Genomic DNA, 21,020 nt, shown 5'->3' on the forward strand with positions numbered 1-21,020 from the left:
TATCTGAGGCCAGGCTGCAAGGAGAGGGGAACACATACAGCATAAGGAGATGGCAGGTAAGCGAGACCTATAACACACTTACCTGCCACAGACACACTGACTGGAACCCGTGCACTAGTGCTGCAGTCCACACCAACATTAAGGACACAGCTCACACCACAAACCACACAGGAACCCAGGACACCCATAGCTGCAATAACATGAGACAGGGGAATGTCTTGTAAACATGCTGGACACCAAACACCACCAGACATGTAACACCAAACTAGACATACAAACACCCTGAACATAACCCACTCCATACAAGTAAGGACAGGAAGGGAAGGAGACACCGGGATAACATTGATGACCACAAGGGTGGCCCTCACTGGACAGATGGAACACCCCGGACTGAAGCAGAGCTCCAGCACCAACTAGAGCTGAAGTACAACTGACTCCAGCCAGGGAGCCACAGAGGATAAAACCCTAGTGACCACACCCAGTCAGGGAGTTAACCCTTACAGCACCAGACAGAGGGAGGCTACAACTTAAAGGGGAAGTGCACACACCAGCATAAAAAGCTCATGCAAGGCAACCATGTCACGGCACACACCACAAAGGCCGTGACACTGCCCCCGCATGCTGAAACAGCAACACGTTGCCACAGGCAACAGCAAGCGTGGCATAAGTATCACAGCACACTCCAAAGGCCGTGACACCCAAAGACCGGAGGTAGTAGATTTATATTTGCTCTTTGGTCTTTACTCCAGGAGGTCTGACGCTGTTCTTTTGTGTCTCTTGGTCAGCAGGGCCCTCCTCAGACATTTCTGGAATCCATAGACCAAAAAATATCCCTCAGTTCCTGGCTGTCCTGAAGGCCACAGCCCATAGTCATATTGACCCTGGTTTATTGAGTTCCTCTCACACTTCACGTATCCGGGAGGATGAACCCAGTCACCACCATTCATGGATATTAAACCTCCAGAAATGGAGAGCCCCAGCAGCATACCAGCTTATGCTACTATAGTGAGTATAGTGTTACTATAGCGTAAATTTCACAGTAGACCACTATAGTAGGACCAAAGTGTCCTTCTTGACTCAAAGTATGGCATAGATCCCTGGATCAGTGACCCTTGTACAGAAATCTAGTACATATACTTTGCGAATCAACCATGGCGGCTTACTCTCTTCCATAGTCCATCTGTATCATGGATGTGTTAATATTAATCAGTATTTAATTTCTCCTTCCATTCCTAAACTGTGAGCACTCAAAGGTATACCCAAAAGGTGACATGACTTCTTACCCTTCTGAGACAATCACACAAACAACCTTAGGGTATGGGCAGACGTTGAGGCGTCCATGTATGTCTAAACATGTGGTGGCCAATGGCCACGCGATCGTAAAGGTGATACCGCAGTTTTACTTAAAGTATCGTGGCGGGAGAAGGAATGGGGTTGGTCTCCTCTGATCATGTCAGTGTCTGCCCTACTCTTTAAAGGGGGTTTCTATTATTTTGATATTGATGTCCTATCCTTAGGTTAGTGTGGGTCCAACACTTGGGCAGGCTCCCCAACTGATCAGCTGTTCTGCAATAGCTTTGGTGCTAGAAGTGGAGGGAGCAACCCCCTTTTTACGTGAACAGGAGCAGTGCCGCAGTAACCAGCTCCGTACACTACACCCTGGGTGGAGCTGTGGGGTTCCGACAGTTCGGAGTTACTCCTGATCAGATGATCGTCATGAGTGTGTAGAGTTGGAACCCTGCTGACCTGATCATGAGGCTATACCATGAGTATTTGAATACTGGAGAACCCCTTTAAGATGATCTTATGCAGTCGATAAATGTTAGGCTAATCCAGGATCAGCAGAACTGTAACTGTGTGTTCTTCACTGACATAAATTGCTGGGCATATTGTGCCCGTCAATCCCTTTCCTGACATCATTTTTACATCGTTCTACGGTTTGTTTAATTACACAGCATAAACTTGGCGACAGCATGCAATTTTCATTTAAGAAGAAGTCCGCACGTCAGTCAATTATACGCTTGCAAATAGCACCTGAATTACAGAGAGGTTAAAATTAGAGATCGCACTTGCATAATATCTGGAGGTTTGTTTTACCATGTAACTTTCAGACTTTTCAAAGCAAGGTCGAAATTATCTCCGGCTGCTTCTTATTCAGACTGAGTCAATCGGCAGCAGCCGCTAACTTGGCGTATACTACAAAAACCTGCAAAAAAGATTGAGCCATCATGTATCCAACTTAAAAAAAAAAAAAAAAAACTTGTAGAATTGAGTTTCCCTCTGGACAACAGTGATTTCTTAGGGTACGGCCACATGCGCCCGCAGTGGACTTGCCGGTGGAAAAGCAGCAGCATTTTGTGGATCAGATTTTTCAAAAATCAGGTTTTTAAAAATGATTGAAATAATGAAATTCACGCACAACTTGACCCGCGATGCAGATTTTCAATCGGATGTCAGCTTATGCAGCGGATCTCCTTTGCAATACAAAGGGCAAAATCTGCAACATTTACCCACTGCTGTAAAATCTGCAGAATTTGGTGCAAATTTAGCCACTGTGGATTTCGGCGACGTACACTGCAGATTTCCTCTGTGTGGCTGTACCCTGGGGGTATGAGGTATTTAAGGAGGACCTGTCACCTCTCCTCACATGACAGTTTTAGTAACTACTTGCTTCCGTCATGTAATAACACATCTGGAGCATATTTTCTTACTACTCTATGTTGTGCCATTCCTGTATTATTCCTGCTAGAAGTTTACAAATAATTTGCCAACAGTCTGCAGTAAAGGTACTGCTGGGTGTTACCAGTAGCGGGTGTGTCTGACTCTGTCCAATCAGTGCTGCTGTTGTCAGACACACCCCCAACTGGTAAAAATCCATGTGTACCTTTACTGCAAGTTGCTACCAATACATTCATAACTTGTAATGGAAATAATAAAGGAATGCCAGAGCATAGAGTCATAATAACTTGGGAATGCAAGTAGTCACTAAGACAGACATGTCAGGAGCGGTGAGAAGCTCCTTTTCATATACGTGTCCAGGTTTAGAAAAGGGGCCGGTCATACATTAGATTAATGTGGGCCAAAGCTGCAGATTTTGGCAAGCCCGGCCGCCCATCTAATGTGTATGGGGATCCCCTGTCTTTCCCTTTTTGATGTGGGGGGAAAGAAAGATGGGGCATGTTGGATCACAGGCTCACTAGGACAAGCCGGCAAAATACGTCCTGTCCTAGTGTGCACACTACACCCTGACGCTGTGCGCAGTCAGGACAATGAAGCTCAGCGCCAGGAGGAAGACCAGGGAGCAGTGAGTGCAGCGCAACCGTCACCGCATAATGGAAGCGCTCAGTAGTGTGCGCTTTATAAGTCGCAGTGCCATTTTGTCTGTCTAGAGATCTATCTATCTATCTATCTATCTATCTATCTATCTGTTTGTCTGTCTAACTATCTATCTGTCTGTCTATTACAAGGGGGATGCAAGTAGTTGCAGCTCCGCTTTAAATAAGCCACAGGTTGTGTTTCTTAATTACGGGAATTTTTTTTTACAATTTTTGCAAAAACTACAGCTCGGACCCAGCCAGACCCAGCATATCCATGCTTTACGTGGATGGCCATTTGTTCAATTGGTCAGCATGCAATACTACAGTCTCCCCACAGCAGCTGCTGCCAGAAAGATGAGTAGTAAAGTGGCCAGTCCCTTTAAATAAAGTTTTTATGTTTTAAACATACTGTTTTGCAATTTTTTGGTGATGTTATTTTTAATTTCCCATGTCGCTCCTGTATTTGTTTAAAAAAAAACTAAAATCCTGAAGTTTTTACACTAAGCCTCTTAATAGGCTGATACTTCTGTTCTGTGGAGATCGCTTCTCAGCCGTCATCACTTTATCGTCACAGATGGGATTACAATGACATGTGGCACCTATACATAGATAACATGGGAGCCACCATTCACAAAAGGTGATAACAGCATACCTCCTCCCTGCACAATGACCTCTGTACTGGTCACATAACATGTCTAGGAAACTCTCCGATAGATTTCAGTAAACATCTCCGGTCCACCGTAGGTGGACATACATACACATTAGACTTAACTCAGATGGACCAGTTGACCACCTAAAGTGTATTAATGATTTGGCCAGTGTTAGCTTGGAGGGAAAAAATGATGGGCATGTTGAATTTCAATATGCCGGATCCTTTGTAATCAGTGGCCTATTCCTTTCTCCCCATCGAGAAAACATGCATGCTCGGCCCAGCTAAGTTTGCTTGTGCATAGAGGGGTAGGGAGGAATAGCTGCTGTTCGATTGAACATTTGGCCAACAGCTATTGAATATGAATGGCCGCTTATACACTGGTGTCTGCCCCTCCCTTATGCTTTACACTGCAATCTGCTAATCTTTCTTAGAGGTCCATGTGTGGACAAGATACTTCCACTACAGCAATGATTATAAACTATAAGGAACAAACTACCAGTAAGAAAGAGACCACTAGGCCATAGCCACCTACATGCAATGAGAGACGTGAGCCATAGCATGGAAGAGCCAGAAGGAGCCTCCAGTAGAGATATGAAGCATCCTGATGATGTTTGAAACTGTTAAGAAAGTCTGGATTATGTCACATTGCAAAAGTAGTTCATAAAATTGGGAAGTAAAAAAAAAAACATGTTCCATGTGCTTGAAAGATTAATCTCAGAAATGATTTTTTTTCCAACCAAATAGGAACGTCCGACCAGTAGAAAACTGAAAGGCAAGGATGACAAAAAAATCCAGAAGCCATCAGCCATCTCCAGAGAGAACAAGGAGCTGGTGTCCTCGGGAGAAAGTTTAGACTTCACCCCTCCAGAGTCTCGGCTCTGCCTCGTGGATCCAGTTATACAAGAAAAATATAAGGAAAACCTGTATACCGTGGTGAGTATTGATTATATTGATTACCATATGAATGATCCAATCAGTGACAGACTGTGAAAAGCAGAAGGATTACATCCAGTGGTCAATGTATTTATACATTTCCAGGAGGAATAAAAGGGTATCACAGGGGGGAAAGAGGTTACATTGGGGTTATGCGAGAATCATTGTCCGTGTAGTGCAAGCACACAGGACATTATCGATAAGCGGTGCCAATGCGAGTGTAGGGTTAAATGGAATATCTTGTGTAGTTCATTTTAATTTAATGAATTGCATGTAAGTGTTTAGAAGTAAAATTATGTTTATATTTAGGGATGAGTGAATCGACTTCGGATGAAACATCTGAAGTCGATTCGCATAAAACTTTGTCTGAATACTGTACGGAGCTCCGTACAGTATTAGAATGTATTGGCTCCGATGAGCCGAAGTTATTACTTCGGGTAATAACTTCATAAATTGATTTCTACTGTAAAAAAAAACATTTCCCAAACTTGGGTTCGGTTCCAAGTGGTACCTTGGAACAGAACCTGAGTTCGGGAAATGTTTTTTTACAGTAGAAATCAATTTATGAAGTTATTACCCGAAGTCTCGCGAGACTTCCGAAAGTAATGACTTCAGCTCATCGGAGCCAATACATTCTAATACTGTACAGAGCGCTTGTATGCGAATCGACTTTGGATGTGTCATTTTTATTATATTTTAGGTTTGTTTGTACATCCATCCTTCCTGTAGTGTCTGTATAGACAGTACAGCAGGGTGTATGAGATTTATGGCGGTTGTCTGATTAAGAGTTGATTTATCGAAAAATGTGATAGGACATTACCATCTTTCTGAAGAGATGGAGTGTAGCGCCCCCTCCCTCCCAGAGAGTGACAGAGCTGTATCTGTGTTTTTAGTGTGTAGTGTTTCTATCGTGCTTTACCCAGCTCTCCACAAGTATAATCAAGCTGTCATTAAATTCTCTGCTGACTCTGTCCCAGTCTATACAGCAAATCTGGAAAGTGAGCTGCAGAAAACAGGAAATGAGAGCGTAGGGTGTGTGCTCTAGTGGCCAAGGTGAAAACTGCAGTATGTCAGGATTTTTGTGGCATGTATTCTAAAAATAAACAAAAATCACAGAAAAGAGATAAAAACAAAGATAAAAACAACCTGCACGATATGATAAATAAGGATGTGGATGTCCCTGGCTACATTTATGAAAAAAAAAAAAAAAAAGATAATAACGCACTAACAAAATAGATGCAAGCATTATACAGTGGGGCAAAAAAGTATTTGGTCAGCCACCAATTGTGCAAGTTCTCCCACTTAAAAAGAGAGGCCTGTAATTTTCATCATAGGTATACCTCAACTATGAGAGACATAATGAAGGGGAAAAAATTTTGGAAAATCACATGATTTTTAAAGAATTTATTTGCAAATTATAGTGGAAAATAAGTATTTGGTCGATAACAAAAGTTCATCTTCATACTTTGTTATATACCCTTAGTTGGCAATGACAGAGGTCAAATGTTTTCTGTAAGTCTACAAGGTTTTACACACTATTGCTGGTATTTTGGCCCATTCCTCCATGCAGATCTCCTCTAGAGCAGTGATGTTTTGGGGCTGTCGCTGGGCAACACAGACTTTCAACTCCCTCCAAAGGTTTTCTATGGGGTTGAGAGCTGGAGACTGGCTAGGCCACTCCAGGACCTTGAAATGCTTCTTACGAAGCCACTCCTTCGTTGCCCGGGCGGTGTGTTTGGAATCATTGTCATGCTGAAAGACGCAGCCACGTTTCATCTTCAATGCCCTTGCTGATGGAAGGAGGTTTTCACTAAAAATCTCACAATACATGGCCCCATTCATTCTTTCCTTTACACGGATCAGTCGTCCTGGTCCCTTTGCAGAAAAACAGCCCCAAAGCATGATGTTTCCACCCCCATGCTTCACAGTGGGTATGGTGTTCTTTGGATGCAACTCAGCATTCTTTCTCCTCCAAGTTTAGTTTTTGCCAAAAAGTTCTACTTTGGTTTCATCTGACCATATGACATTCTCCCAATCCTCTTCTGGATCATCCATATGCTCTCCAGCAAACCTCAGATGGGCCCGGACATGTACTGGCTTAAGCAGGGGGACACGTCTGGCACTGCAGGATTTGAGTCCCTGGCGGAGTAGTGTGTTGCTGATAGTAGTCTTTGTTACTTTGGTCCCAGCTCTCTGCAGGTCATTCACTAGGTCCCCCTGTGTGGTTCTTGGATTTTTGCTCACCGTTCTTGTGATCATTTTGACCCCACGGGGTGAGATCTTGCATGGACACCCAGATCGAGGGAGATTATCAGTGGTCTTGTATGTCTTCCATTTTCTAATAATTGCTCCCACAGTTGATTTCTTCACACCAAGCTGCTTGCCTATTGCAGATTCAGTCTTCCCAGCCTGGTGCAGGTCTACAATTTTGTTTCTGGTGTCCTTCAACATCTCTTTGGTCTTGGCCATAGTGGAGTTTGGAGTGTGACTGTTTGAGGTTGTGGACAGAGGTATTTTATACTGATAACAAGGTCAAACAGGCGCCATTGATACAGGTAACGAGTGGAGGACAGAGAAGCCTCTTAAAGAAGTTACAGGTCTGTGAGAGCCAGAGATCTTGCTTGTTTGTAGGTGACCAAATACTTATTTTACCGAGGAATTTCCCAATTAATTCATTAGAAATCCTACAATGTGATTTCCTGTATTCTTTCCCCCTATTCTGTCTCTCATAGTTGAAGTGTACCTATGATGAAAATTACAGGCCTCTCTCATCTTTTTAAGTGGGAGAACTTGCACAATTGGTGGCTGACTAAATACTTTTTTGCCCCACTGTATATGGACTAAGCCCTCACTCTGATGTAATAAAATCTAAGACTCTTAGCTAATATATTTTGATCAAAACGCATCTGTGCCCACCTACCCCCGCCAAGGTGGTCTCAGGTGTGGCAGGTTCTACACTAAACCTACCTATGCTATTGGGCATCTATGTTCAGTAGCGCAGACTCTGCACATATAGTGTGCTGCTCCTAGTCACCTCTGTGTCCATCCAGAAATCTCCTATAACGTGGCCGCTGCAGAGCCCAATGAAAAGAGCAGGCTCTGACGCTACCCGCACCACTGCCACCAATGAATGGGCGGCTAATTAAAGCAGGAGGAGGTACAGGAGAGGGAATAAACTGCTGCACCGTCTGAGCTAGTGAGCTCGGCGAACAGCAGCAGCCTCCTCCTCCTGAGTGTCCTATCCTCAGCCCCGGAGTCAGAGTGCCGCCAGCATAGCAGGTACCCCACCCCCACACAGTTCAAGAGTAGCCTGCCTCAAAATATGTATCAGGCAGCCAGTAAGATTGGGGTTAATGTGACTCATTAACCCCAATCTTGCCATTTCCATGGTTTAAACATGATGGGGGTCATTTATTTCTGATGTCAGGCTGGGCACATGATTTTAGACTGGACCCCATGTGCCTTACATTACACTACGTGCAGAATTATTAGGCAAATGAGTATTTTGACCACATCATCCTCTTTATGCATGTTGTCTTACTCCAAGCTGTATAGGCTTGAAAGCCTACTACCAATTAAGCATATTAGGTGATGTGCATCTCTGTAATGAGAAGGGGTGTGGTCTAATGACATCAACACCCTATATCAGGTGTGCATAATTATTAGGCAACTTCCTTTCCTTTGGCAAAATGGGTCAAAAGAAGGACTTGACAGGCTCAGAAAAGTCAAAAATAGTGAGATATCTTGCAGAGGAATGCAGCACTCTTAAAATTGCAAAGCTTCTGAAGCGTGATCATCGAACAATCAAGCGTTTCATTCAAAATAGTCAACAGGGTCGCAAGAAGCGTGTGGAAAAACCAAGGCGCAAAATAACTGCCCATGAACTGAGAAAAGTCAAGCGTGCAGCTGCCAAGATGCCACTTGCCACCAGTTTGGCCATATTTCAGAGCTGCAACATCACTGGAGTGCCCAAAAGCACAAGGTGTGCAATACTCAGAGACATGGCCAAGGTAAGAAAGGCTGAAAGACGACCACCACTGAACAAGACACACAAGCTGAAACGTCAAGACTGGGCCAAGAAATATCTCAAGACAGATTTTTCTAAGGTTTTATGGACTGATGAAATGAGAGTGAGTCTTGATGGGCCAGATGGATGGGCCCGTGGCTGGATTGGTAAAGGGCAGAGAGCTCCAGTCCGACTCAGACGCCAGCAAGGTGGAGGTGGAGTACTGGTTTGGGCTGGTATCATCAAAGATGAGCTTGTGGGGCCTTTTTGGGTTGAGGATGGAGTCAAGCTCAACTCCCAGTCCTACTGCCAGTTTCTGGAAGACACCTTCTTCAAGCAGTGGTACAGGAAGAAGTCTGCAAGGTAAGAAAAACATGATTTTCATGCAGGACAATGCTCCATCACACACGTCCAAGTACTCCACAACGTGGCTGGCAAGAAAGGGTATAAAAGAAGAAAATCTAATGACATGGCCTCCTTGTTCACCTGATCTGAACCCCATTGAGAACCTATGGTCCATCATCAAATGTGAGATTTACAAGGAGGGAAAACAGTACACCTCTCTGAACAGTGTCTGGGAGGCTGTGGTTGCTGCTGCACGCAATGTTGATGGTGAACAGATCAAAACACTGACAGAATCCATGGATGGCAGGCTTTTGAGTGTCCTTGCAAAGAAAGGTGGCTATATTGGTCACTGATTTGTTTTTGTTTTGTTTTTGAATGTCAGAAATGTATATTTGTGAATGTTGAGATGTTATATTGGTTTCACTGGTAAAAATAAATAATTGAAATGGGTATATATTTGTTTTTGTTAAGTTGCCTAATAATTATGCACAGTAATAGTCACCTGCACACACAGATATCCCCCTAAAATAGCTAAAACTAAAAACAAACTAAAAACTACGTCCAAAAATATTCAGCTTTGATATTAATGAGTTTTTCTCGTGCTTTTTTCCATTGGGGGACACAGACCATGGGTATAGCTTAGAGGTATTAGTAGGAGGGACACTATGCAAATGAAAGAGCTCCTCCTCCTCGGGCTATACCCCCAGACTCCACCAGGAGGAACTCAGTCTTTGCTTAGTGTCTGGTGAAGGAGGTTGACACTCTCTGATTCTACTCCTTTTTGTTATTTTTATTCTAGATGGGGACACAGGTCGGCATGGCGCCTTCCTGGTCCCCCGTGGAGTGCCCGCCGCCGTCTTTGGGACGTTGCCTGGCTGCCTCCATTTCCCCCCAAGAAGATAAGTGGATCCGGGCTCGACCTGTTAGCTCCGGCATCCCACCAGCTGCTGGGACGCCTGCTGCCTACCCTCCTCCAGAGCACTGTTCTCCTGGATTGGAGTCAGAAGTCTGAAGAGGCGCATCCCTGCTGGTCTGGACATCGAGGGAGCATGCTGAGCAGATAAGTGTTGCACAATCCCTCCCCCTCCCTCTGTGTCTATTTGTCTGTGGCTGCCTGGGTGAGCTTGAAGAAGGATCCTGATGGGGCACTTTCTTCATTTTGGCACTGGAGTACTGGCATCTCTTCCCCTTAAACTGTGGGCTTCAGCGCTTCTCTCGTCGGGCCTTGGCTGCTGCGCTCCCACAGCGCCCGCCGGCAGGCCGCTCCTCCACGTGGTGCGCTTATTTTCGCGCATATTTTCGCGCTCGCGCATATTTTCGCGCTCGCGCAAATTTTCGCTCGCTTATTTTTCGTGCGCGCGCTTATTTTCGCGCGCTTTTTTCGCGCCATAATGACGCGTTAGGGGAGGCGGAGCCTCGGCATGCCGCTCTGACTCTCCTTACACCGGAGACTCTGTTTGCTCATGGCCGTGCAGCTCCTCATCACTCTACTCCGTTTTGTGCCAGGCAAGCTGGTAGCTCAGTGGTACTGCTGCTGTTGCCCCATGTCCAGGCTTTCTGAGTTCAAAGCCCCTTTCAGCCTTCAAAAATTGTTTATATTATTCTAGATGGGGACACAGGTCGGCATGGCGCCTTCCTGGTCCCCCGTGGAATGCCCGCTGCCGTCCTTGGACGCTGCCTGGCTGCCTCCATTGCCCCCCAAAGAAGACAAGTGGATCCGGGCTCGACCTGCAGCTCCGGTATCCCACCAGCTACTGGGTCTCCTGCTGCCACCCTCCACCAGAACACTGCACTCCTGGACAAGGAGTCAGACGCCTGAAGAGGTGCATCCCTGCTGGTCCTGGAGTCGAGGGAGAAGTTCTGCAGGAGCAGATAAGTATTACCTGCATCCCTGCCTTACCCCCCTCCTCCACCCCTCCTCCACGTCCCTGGGGGCCTGCGGTCCCCGCTTGGGCATCTGCCATGTCCAGCGCGGCCGCTAAATTGGTCTTAGTCACCAAGGCAACCATGTCCTTTAATCCTGTGGCGCTAACGACTCCATCTCTCTCAGTGGTCCCCACAGTGGGTGACTGACTACGAAGAGGCAGCGTGAGCGGCAGCATCCCACCTCGGATGTCTCTGTCTCTCCACCCCCCTCACCTCGCCGGTGGCGCTTGCGGACTGCTCTTCCCCCTCCCTAGGGAGAGTACTCCGAAGGAGAATTATCCGACTCGGACGAGCCACGTCCTTTTTGGACTATAGGGCATTTTCAAATCCTGTGACGCCAACCACCTCTCTAAGTGTTTTTCCACAGAAGACGCCCGAATACTAACAGGGAGCGTGAGCAGCAGCATCCCTCCTCGGATGGCTCTGGCTCTCCCCCCCCCCCCCCTCGTCTAAAGGCGCGTTCGGGCGACTCTCCCCTCCCTTAGGGAGCGCAAGTCTGAAGGAGAATTTCCGGCTCTGATTAGGTCATGGAGCGGGACCCCTCGCCTAAGCTCTCCACCAGGGTGGCTGACTTAGTGGTGACTGTCCGAGACACCTTTATTCTCCAAGGGGATTCTCCTCCTTCCACTGGTCAGGAGTTCCCCCTTTTTCCGTCCAGGCAGTCGGAGACTACCATGTTCCCGGTCTATGAGGGATTTTTCCGCGGTCATGTCCAGGGCCTGGGGTGGTCTTAATAAGGTTCTCGACCACCCAGCGCATGAATATACTTTCCTTTCCCTGCTGACGGCGAGGAGAGGTGTCTCCTCCCCCTAAGGTGCATCCTCCGGTGGCCGGATTAGCCAATTATGTGGCCCTTCCTGTCTTAGTCAGTTCCTCTTTCCAGGATGCTGTAGACAGACGCATAGACTCTCTTCCAGGTCCTTTTTTCGCTGGCAGCGCGTCCCTGTGACCTACCTTTCACTCAGCAGGGGTAGCCAGTGCTCTCTCGGTGTGGTTACAACACCACCACCAGGAACTGGCGGTACGAGATGCGGCTACTAACACACTGGAGTTGGTTCTCCAGATGTCTCAGGCTTCTAACATTCTTTGCGAAGCTTCTAGGGACATTGTTTCCCTCTTTGCCCGCAGGTTGGCCATCTCTGTCACTCAGCGCGAAGAGATCTGATTGAAGGTGTGGGACGCTGACGCCTCCACCAAGCGTTCCCTTGCTAATCTCCCCTTTGGGGTTTCCAGGCCTTGTGGGGATCAGCTGGACGAGTTCGTCTCTGCATGCCTTTTGCCGTTTCTCATCTGGTAGGCCGTCGCCTGCTTCCTCCGCCGGGGGTCTCAGGTCGCCCGCAAAGAGGCCTTCCTTTGCACCAGCCTTCCCAACACTAGAGGGCCCAGTCAGCCCGCCCTGCTGCTCCTAGGCCTATCACATGTCCCGATTGCGGAATCCCACCATCGATTCCTGCGCTTCGCCATTATGGGTCGACACTGTCAGTTTGTCGCCCTTCCTTCGGGTTGGCGACCACCCCGCGGGTCCTTGCCACGGTCCTGGACCGCTCATGGCGCTTCTTCGTACCAGGGGCATTCCTTTGCTGCCCTGTCGGGACGATATCCGGATAGAGGCCCCCCTCTCTACCGCAGACCACGGACAGCGTCCGGATCACTGTTCAGACCCTGGAACGGTTCGGCTGCCTGGTAACTTTCCCAAACTCCTGCCTCTTCCCGTCCCAGAGGCTCTCCTTCCGGAGGGTGATTTTGGACACCTCGGCTGCCAAAGTATTCTACCAGCCTTCAAGTCCTCCCAGGTCCAGGGGGCAGTGTCGCATCTGCTGCGCTCCCCGTGCCTCTCCATTCGGGAATACTTGCAGGTCCTGGGTCTTATGGTAGCCTCTTTCGAGGCCTTTCCATATGCCCAGTTTCACACTCGCCTGGCGCAACAGGAGATCCTTTACCTTTCAGCGGGTTCGGGCAGTTCTCCCTTGGTGGCTGTTCCCAAAGAACCTGAGGTCGGGGAGTTCCTTTCTCGCATTCTCCTGGGCGATCGCCGCCACCGATGCCAGCATCCTGGGTTGGGGGGGCGTTTTCCAGTCTCGCACAGTTCAAGGAATTTGGCCGGCGGCAGAGTCTCGCCTTCCAATCAACTTTCTGGAATTGAGGGCGATTTTTTCCGCTCTCTCTCTCCTATTGGACCTCTCTCCTTGCGGGCCTCCCAGTGCGGGTTCAAACGGGCAATGCCGCGGCCGTGGCCTATATCGACCATCAGGACGGGACCCGCAGCCGGATGGTGATGCAGGAGGTGAAGTGAATTCTGACGTGGGCGGAGACTCACGTTCCGGTGTTGTCAGCAGTTTGCATTCCAGGAATGGACAACTGGACAGCGGACTTTCTAAGCCACAACACGGTGGATCCAAGCGAGTGGTCTCTGCATCCAGAAGGGTTCGAAGAAATCTGCCACAGATGGGACCGTCCGGATGTGGACTTAATGGCGTCCGGGTTCAACAACAAGATCCCAGTGGTCCTGGCTCGCGCCCGAGGATCCGGAGGCGTACGGATGGATGCGCAGGTGTCTCCGTGGCAGGACTTCAGCCTCCTCTGTTTTCCTCTCCTACCAAAGGGTCTACGCCAGTTCGAGGCGGAAGGGACTCCGACCGTTCTCATCACCCCAGAGTGGCCTCGCCGCGCGTGGTTTTTCGGACGTGGCTCGGTTGCTGGCGGACGCCCCATGGCCTCTTCCCGACGGACAGGACTTACTGTCTCAGGGCCCGTTCTTCCACCGGAATTTGCGGTCTCTTCGTTTACCGGCGTGACTGTTGAAACCGCCATCCTGATAAAGATGGGGTTCTCGGATTCAGTGGTTAGGACCATGATCAGTCCGGGGAAGTCTTCTTCCTCCCGGATTTACTATCGTACCTGGATGGCCTTCCTATCCTTTTTTGAGGGTTCGGGGTTCCCTCCCCTTCGGTTTTCCATCTTGATGGTACTGTCTTTTCTTCAGTCTGGGCTTGTGCAGGGACTGTCGCTTAGTTCCCTGTAAGGTCAGGTTTCGGCGCGGGCCGTCAGAGGTCCCTTGCTCTTAAGGGTCCGGTGGTGACCTTTCTTCGGGGGTGGCGCATTCGGTTCCCCGTATGTTCCCCCTTTGTCTCCTTGGGATCTCAATTTGGTTCTGCGCGCTCTGCAGTCGGCTCCCTTCGAGCCTTTGAGGAGGGTCTCTCTGACTGTTCTCATCTGGACTTCCTTGTGACCATAGCTTCTGATACAGCTACATAGCGTAGTGATTAAAGTTCTGGGCTATTATGCAGTGGCTGTGAGTTCACGTCCCATCACGAGCTTTTAGGTCAGACTGGTGTCGAAGCTGGCCGCTCTTTCCTGTCAGGAGCCTTAATGGTTTTCCTCCAGGATTAAGTTGTGCTCCGTCCAGTCCCCTTCTTTTTGCCCAGGGTGGTCTCTCCCTTCCGCCTTGATGAGGATCTTGTCCTGCCTTCCTTTTGTCCTTCTCCGGCTAACCCCAAGGAACGCACTCTGCATTCCCTGGATGTTGTACGGGTCCTGAAGGTGTGTCTCGCGGCTACTGCTTCCGTCCGCCGTTCTTGGCGCTCTGGATCTGCTTGGCTATTTCCGCGGCTTGTCACGCTTGTGGTGGAGTTCCCCCGGCTAGAATTGCCGCTCACTCCATTGGGGCGGAGGGGGCTTCCTGGGCAAGACGCAGTCGTGCCTCTGCGTCTCAGCTGTGTACGGCGGCCACCTGGTCGTCCTTGCATACCTTTGCAAATTTTTGTCAGTTGCATTCACTGGCTTCGGCTGATGCGGCTTTGGCCGCAGGGTTTTGCAGGCTGTGGTTCCTGTTTGACCGTTGGGGCGTTCCTCCTGGCGGTGCTGATATTTTTTCCCACCCCATGGACTGCTTTTGGACGTCCCATGGTCTGTGTCCCCCAATGGAAAAAAGCACGAGAAAAGGAGATTTTTGTGAAACTCACCTGTAAAATCTTTTTCTCGTCTTTTCCATTGGGGGACACAGCTCCCACCCATTATTCCTGTTGCAGGAGGGGTCTTTAGTTCAGTTTTTCTGTTTCTGGTTGGACCTTATGGCTTGGTCCGATGGTTTCCATGATTTTTTCTTGCTCCTTCTCCTACTGCTTGTGCAACGCCTGAGTTCCTCCTGGTGGAGTCTGGGGGTATAGCCCGAGGAGGAGGAGCTCTTTCATTTGCATAGTGTCCCTCCTACTAATACCTCTAAGCTATACCCATGGTCTGTGTCCCCCAATGGAAAAGACGAGAAAAAGATTTTACAGGTGAGTTTCACAAAAATCTCCTTTTTGGGTTCATTGAGAACATGGTTGTTGTTCAATAATAAAATTAATCCTCAAAATACAACTTGCCTAATAATTCTGCACTCCCTGTAATAGTAAGTGACCCCCAAAGTACCATCTCACATAATTTGTTTGAAACCCCCCGCTGGTGACAGATAAAGCAACAACTCAAATTGAGATGATTACTTACTGACTTACTGATGATTCTTACTGACACACGTTAAGATACTTTCAGACTAGCGTTGTGGCAGATTGTGCCAGAGAAAACGGATCAGTTGCCATTGACTTGCATTGGGGGTCATGACGGATCCGTCTTGCTCCGCATCCCAGGACGGAAAGAAAACTCATGCTGCGGTTTTCTCTCTGGTTTGGGAAACCCACTGAACGGAAAGGAATGTATTTGGTGCACTCCGTTCTGTTCAGTTACGGTTTGTCCCCATTGACAATAAATGGGGACAAAACTGAAGCGTTTTTTTTTCGGTATTGAGCCCCTATGACAGAACTCAATACCGAAAAACTTTAACGCTAGTGTGAAAGTACCCTTAAAGAATTGCCTCGAGTAGCAACAACTGAATACAAGCCAGATTTGAAACACATTGTGAAAAACAAAGATTGCCAGAAGTCTCACTAAAGTTGTCTACATTACAGATAGGAAAGGTTCTTTAAATGCACTTTTAAATGTTTGAAAACTCAATCGCAGTAATACTGTCGTGTGCATGCATATTTGTGTAAATGTATAGCTTGTGGCAGTCATACGTTTTTTTTTTTCTGGCTCTTTGTGTCTGTAAGGTTGGCCACCCCGGCTCTAATACATATAGGATCTTGGCACATCTCTAAGTCAGTATTATTTTGTGTTTAAAGGGGTTCTGCACTTTGTTTAAACTGATGATCTATCCTCTGGATAGATCATCAGCATCTGATCGGCGGGGGTCCGACACCTGGGACCCTCGCCGATCAGCTGTTTGAGAAGGCAGCGGCGCTCCAGCAGCGCCGCGGCCTTCTCACTGTTTACCGCAGGCCCAGTGACATCAGTTAGGATAGATCATCAGTTTAAACAAAGCGCAGAACCCCTTTAAATCATTTTTTATTTTTGGTATATCTGCATCTACCACCAAGAGACACGGGTATTAGGACTCCCTATGGCATATAGGAGGTTCCTGATACGGGATCGCCCGGGGCGGCTATTCCGTTTATAGGCAGGGCACCGAGGATAGGGTGAGATGTAGGGCAAGACCTTCATGGGTTTACCCTTTATACCCTATATCCATCCCAGCTTTTTTGTTTTTTCGTTATTTTATTTTTCGCTTTTTGGCACATAAGGGTTATTTTTATAGTATACTCAATAAGGGCTACATTTTATATGGTGGTTGTCTGTGATACTGCACTTCCCCTTTATCAATATTGTCAATTATACCTACTGACAGGTTATTTGTCAGAGCTGTGAAACTCATCTGTGTAGGGGGCCTCCTGACTGTACCCCCATGGCAAATGTCGGAGGAGATTGGCCACTTTGAATTTTGACTGCCCACAGGGGCGGACTGGGAACTTAAAGTGGCCCTGGGATAAAAACTAAAAGTTGCCTCATGTTGTAGGCGGGTCCATATTGACAGAAGGTGGGACAACAGAAGTAGGCGGGAACGTCAATACTGCAGTGCAAAACAAAATACCACCCCAGCAGAACCAGATACCACAGTACAGCACAAAATACCCGCCAGCAGAACCAGATACCACAATGCATGTCACCCGCACCACAGTATGAAAGCATATCATCATCCTGAAGAAGGATATACAGTTGAATACAGGAGGAGACCTGCTTCCAACCAGCCAGGTCCATAAGTACTTGATGCTCCTAGTATTAATTAAGGATGAGAGCATCAGATCATTATGTACCTGGCCAGCGGCCAAGAGGAGGGCTTGAGCGGCGCCCTGTTCATAGGCCCATCAGGAAAGTTCCCTGTAGGGTCTATGGCCAGTCCACGCATGGCAGCCCAGTACTTTGGGAATCTTTCTCCCCTCTCTCCATTCACTACATATGTATGCATATACACTCACCTAAAGAATTATTAGGAACACCTGTTTTATTTCTCATTAATGCGATTATCTAGTCAACCAATCACATGGCAGTTGCTTCAATGCATGTAGGGTTGTGGTCCTGGTCAAGACAATCTCCTGAACTCCAAACTGAATGTCAGAATGGGAAAGAAAGGGGATTTAAGCAATTTTGAGTGTGGCATGGTTGTTGGTGCCAGACGGGCCGGTCTGAGTATTTCACAATGTGCTCAGTTACTGGGATTTTCACGCACAACCATTTCTAGGGTTTACAAAGAATGGTGTGAAAAGGGAAAAACATCCAGTATGCGGCAGTCCTGTGGGCAAAAATGCCTTGTTGATGCTAGAGGTCAGAGGAGAATGATTCAAGCTGATAGAAGAGCAACGTTGACTGAAATAACCACTCGTTACAACCGAGGTATGCAGCAAAGCATTTGTGAAGCCACAACACGCACAACCTTGAGGCGGATGGGCTACAACAGCAGAAGACCCCACCGGGTACCTCTTATCTCCACTACAAATAGGAAAAAGAGGCTACAATTTGCACGAGCTCACCAAAATTGGACTGTTGAAGACTGGAAAAATGGTTTCTTGAACATGACAATGAGTTCACTGTACTAAAATGGCCCCCACAGTCACCAGATCTCAACCCAATAGAGCATCTTTGGGATGTGGTGGAATGGGAGCTTCGTGCCCTGGATGTGCATCCCTCAAATCTCCCTCAACTGCAAGATGCTATCCTATCAATATGGGCCAACATTTCTAAAGAATGCTATCAGCACCTTGTTGAATCAATGCCACGTAGAATTAAGGCAGTTCTGAAGGCAAAAGGGGGTCCAACACCGTATTAGTATGGTGTTCCTAATAATTCATTAGGTGAGTGTATATGGGAGGGTCAGGAAAGATAGTGCTTGGCCAAACAGTTGTTCATTTGATAGTTATTTTAGGCTACTTTCACACTAGCGTTGTTTGAATCCGGCATTCAATTCAGACACCGGAACTGCCCGCCGGATCCGGAAAAACATGTGAAAACTGATTACATTTGAATCCTGATCAGGCTTTTGATGACAATGGAAAAATGCATTGGAAAAAACTAGGGGTGCACCGAAATTTCGGCGGCCGAAAATATCGGCCGAAAATGCACCTAATCTGTTTCTGCCGATATTTTTACATATCGGCCGGAAATAGCGGGGAGGGACTGGGAGGAGGAGCTGGGGGCCGGTGCGTTCACTGTGCTCCGGCCCCCAGCTCCAGTAGTTATAAAATGTTGTACAATTAATAAGCATTCTATTCATGAGGCCCCCTCTGCAGTATTACATTCAATACAGCCACATCCTACTCACAGGGCTGTGCTGGCCGGCCGGGCAGACGAGCGGCAGCGTCACGACTGACGTCACATGCCTGCGCCGCCTCCTTCATGCAGAAAGTAGGCCGGGCACATGACGTCAGTTGTGACGCTGCCGCTCCTCTGCCCGGCCGGCCAGCACAGCCCTGTGAGTAGGATGTGGTGCTGTATTGAATGTAATACTGCAGAGGGGGGCCTCATGAATAGAATGCTTATTAATTGTACAACATTTTATAACTACTGGAGCTGGGGGCCGGAGCACAGTGAACGCACCGGCCCCCAGCTCCTCCTCCCAGTCCCTCCCCGCTATTTTCTATTAATTGTACAATGGGGGGGGGGGGGGCTGTGGATGGCACTGTTATGGGGTGGGGGGCTGTGGATGGCACTGTTATGGGGTGGGTGGGGGTCTGTGGATGGCACTGTTATGAGGTGGGGGGTCTGTGGATGGCACTGTTATGGGGTGGGTGGGGGTCTGTGGATGGCACTGTTATGGGGTGGGTGGCACTGTTATGGGGTGGGGGGCTGTGGATGGCAATGTTATGGGGTGGGTGGGGGTCTGTGGATGGCACTGTTATGGGGTGGGTGGGGGTCTGTGGATGGCACTGTTATGGGGTGGGTGGGGGTCTGTGGATGGCACTGTTATGGGGTGGGTGGGGGTCTGTGGATGGCACTGTTATGGGGTGGGTGGGGGTCTGTGGATGGCACTGTTATGAGGTGGGGGGGTCTGTGGATGGCACTGTTATGGGGTGGGTGGGGGTCTGTGGATGGCACTGTTATGGGGTGGGTGGGGGTCTGTGGATGGCACTGTTATGGGGTGGGTGGGGGTCTGTGGATGGCACTGTTATGGGGTGGGTGGGGGTCTGTGGATGGCACTGTTATGGGGTGGGTGGGGGTCTGTGGATGGCACTGTTATGAGGTGGGTGGGGGTCTGTGGATGGCACTGTTATGAGGTGGGGGGGGGTCTGTGGATGGCACTGTTATGAGGTGGGGGGGGGGTCTGTGGATGGCACTGTTATGGGGTGGGGGGTCTTTTAAAAGTATTTGGGCAAAAAGGCAGTTTCGGTTTCGGTTTCGGTCAAGGGGTATCCTGAATTTTCGGTTTCGGACCAGAATTTTCATTTCGGTGCACCCCTAGAAAAAACGGATCCGCCATTTATAGACTTTAACTTTTTTTCCTATTTTTCGGGTTTAACATGCAAAAGCCGGATCCGTTTTGACTGAACACACGGCGTTAATGCAAGTCAATGGGAAAAAGGCCGGATCCGGCGTTCAGTCAAAGTGTTCAGGATTTTTGGCCGGAGGTAAAAATACTGCATGCTACGTTTTTCTGAAAAGCCTGATCAGTCAAAAAGACTGAACTGAAGACATCCTGATGCATCCTGAACAGATTACTCTCCATTCAGAATGCATGGGGATAAAACTGATCAGTTCTTTTCCGGATTTGAGCCCCTAGGACGGAACTCAGTGCCGGAAAAGAAAAACGCTAGTGTGAAAGTACCCTTAGGTGTATGCTCAGGTTTAGTCTCCACTCTGGTTAAAAAAATTTTTTAGAGTAGTTTTAGTCCTTCATTAAAGGATTAAAATCTGTCAGCAAATTTGGTTGAATGTTGGTTCATATGCAGTAAAGAATGATTGCACAGTCCACCGGGTACAAACTGGTCTTTATCCTGTACATCTAGAGCATAAAACCAATAAAGGGTATCATGGACCCAAGCACCATATTCATCATGGTTTAACAATGTCCTGTCTTTCAGATGTATGGCATCCTTGAAGCAGTGGCAGAAAATCTGGTCCCTATCGCAGAAGACTTGAAATTGGGGAAATCTGTGTCCAAAACTGTCGACCAAGACACATCAGAAGGCTTTGAGAATTTTTTAATCTTTAGTCCTTAAGATCTTGAGCCGATGTTTCATGGAATTAACTAATATTGTATGTACACATGAATAAATTAATATAATTAAATTGCAGCATTGTGGTATTTGATGTGATGGAGACTGGTCACTTTTCGTATTTGCATACTGTATACGGTATATATAGTTCTTCCCCCATTCGTCTCCATTTCACTTGGAATTAAAGCTGAGACATATATGAAAAAACCTCCTGTGTCCCGGGTGTGTAGTCATGTCCGCCATCCTCCTTCTCCCTGTCCTCT

General features: G+C 47.9%; 1 protein-coding gene across 1 annotated transcript in view; it reads left to right on the forward strand.

The window, feature by feature from the left end:
• LOC122941588 (MYCBP associated protein) overlaps positions 1-20,812 on the forward strand; it is a 69,618-nt gene extending 48,806 nt beyond the window's left edge. The window contains exons 18-19 of the mRNA XM_044298945.1: positions 4,714-4,902; positions 20,623-20,812. Of these exons, the coding sequence (XP_044154880.1) occupies positions 4,714-4,902; positions 20,623-20,760 (327 nt within the window). The 3' untranslated portion in view covers positions 20,761-20,812. The remainder of the gene's footprint in view (positions 1-4,713; positions 4,903-20,622) is intronic.
• The last annotated feature ends 208 nt before the right edge of the window (positions 20,813-21,020 follow it).

Source organism: Bufo gargarizans, chromosome 6 (genome assembly GCF_014858855.1).
Source record: "Bufo gargarizans isolate SCDJY-AF-19 chromosome 6, ASM1485885v1, whole genome shotgun sequence".
Taxonomy (NCBI): Eukaryota; Metazoa; Chordata; class Amphibia; order Anura; family Bufonidae; genus Bufo; species Bufo gargarizans.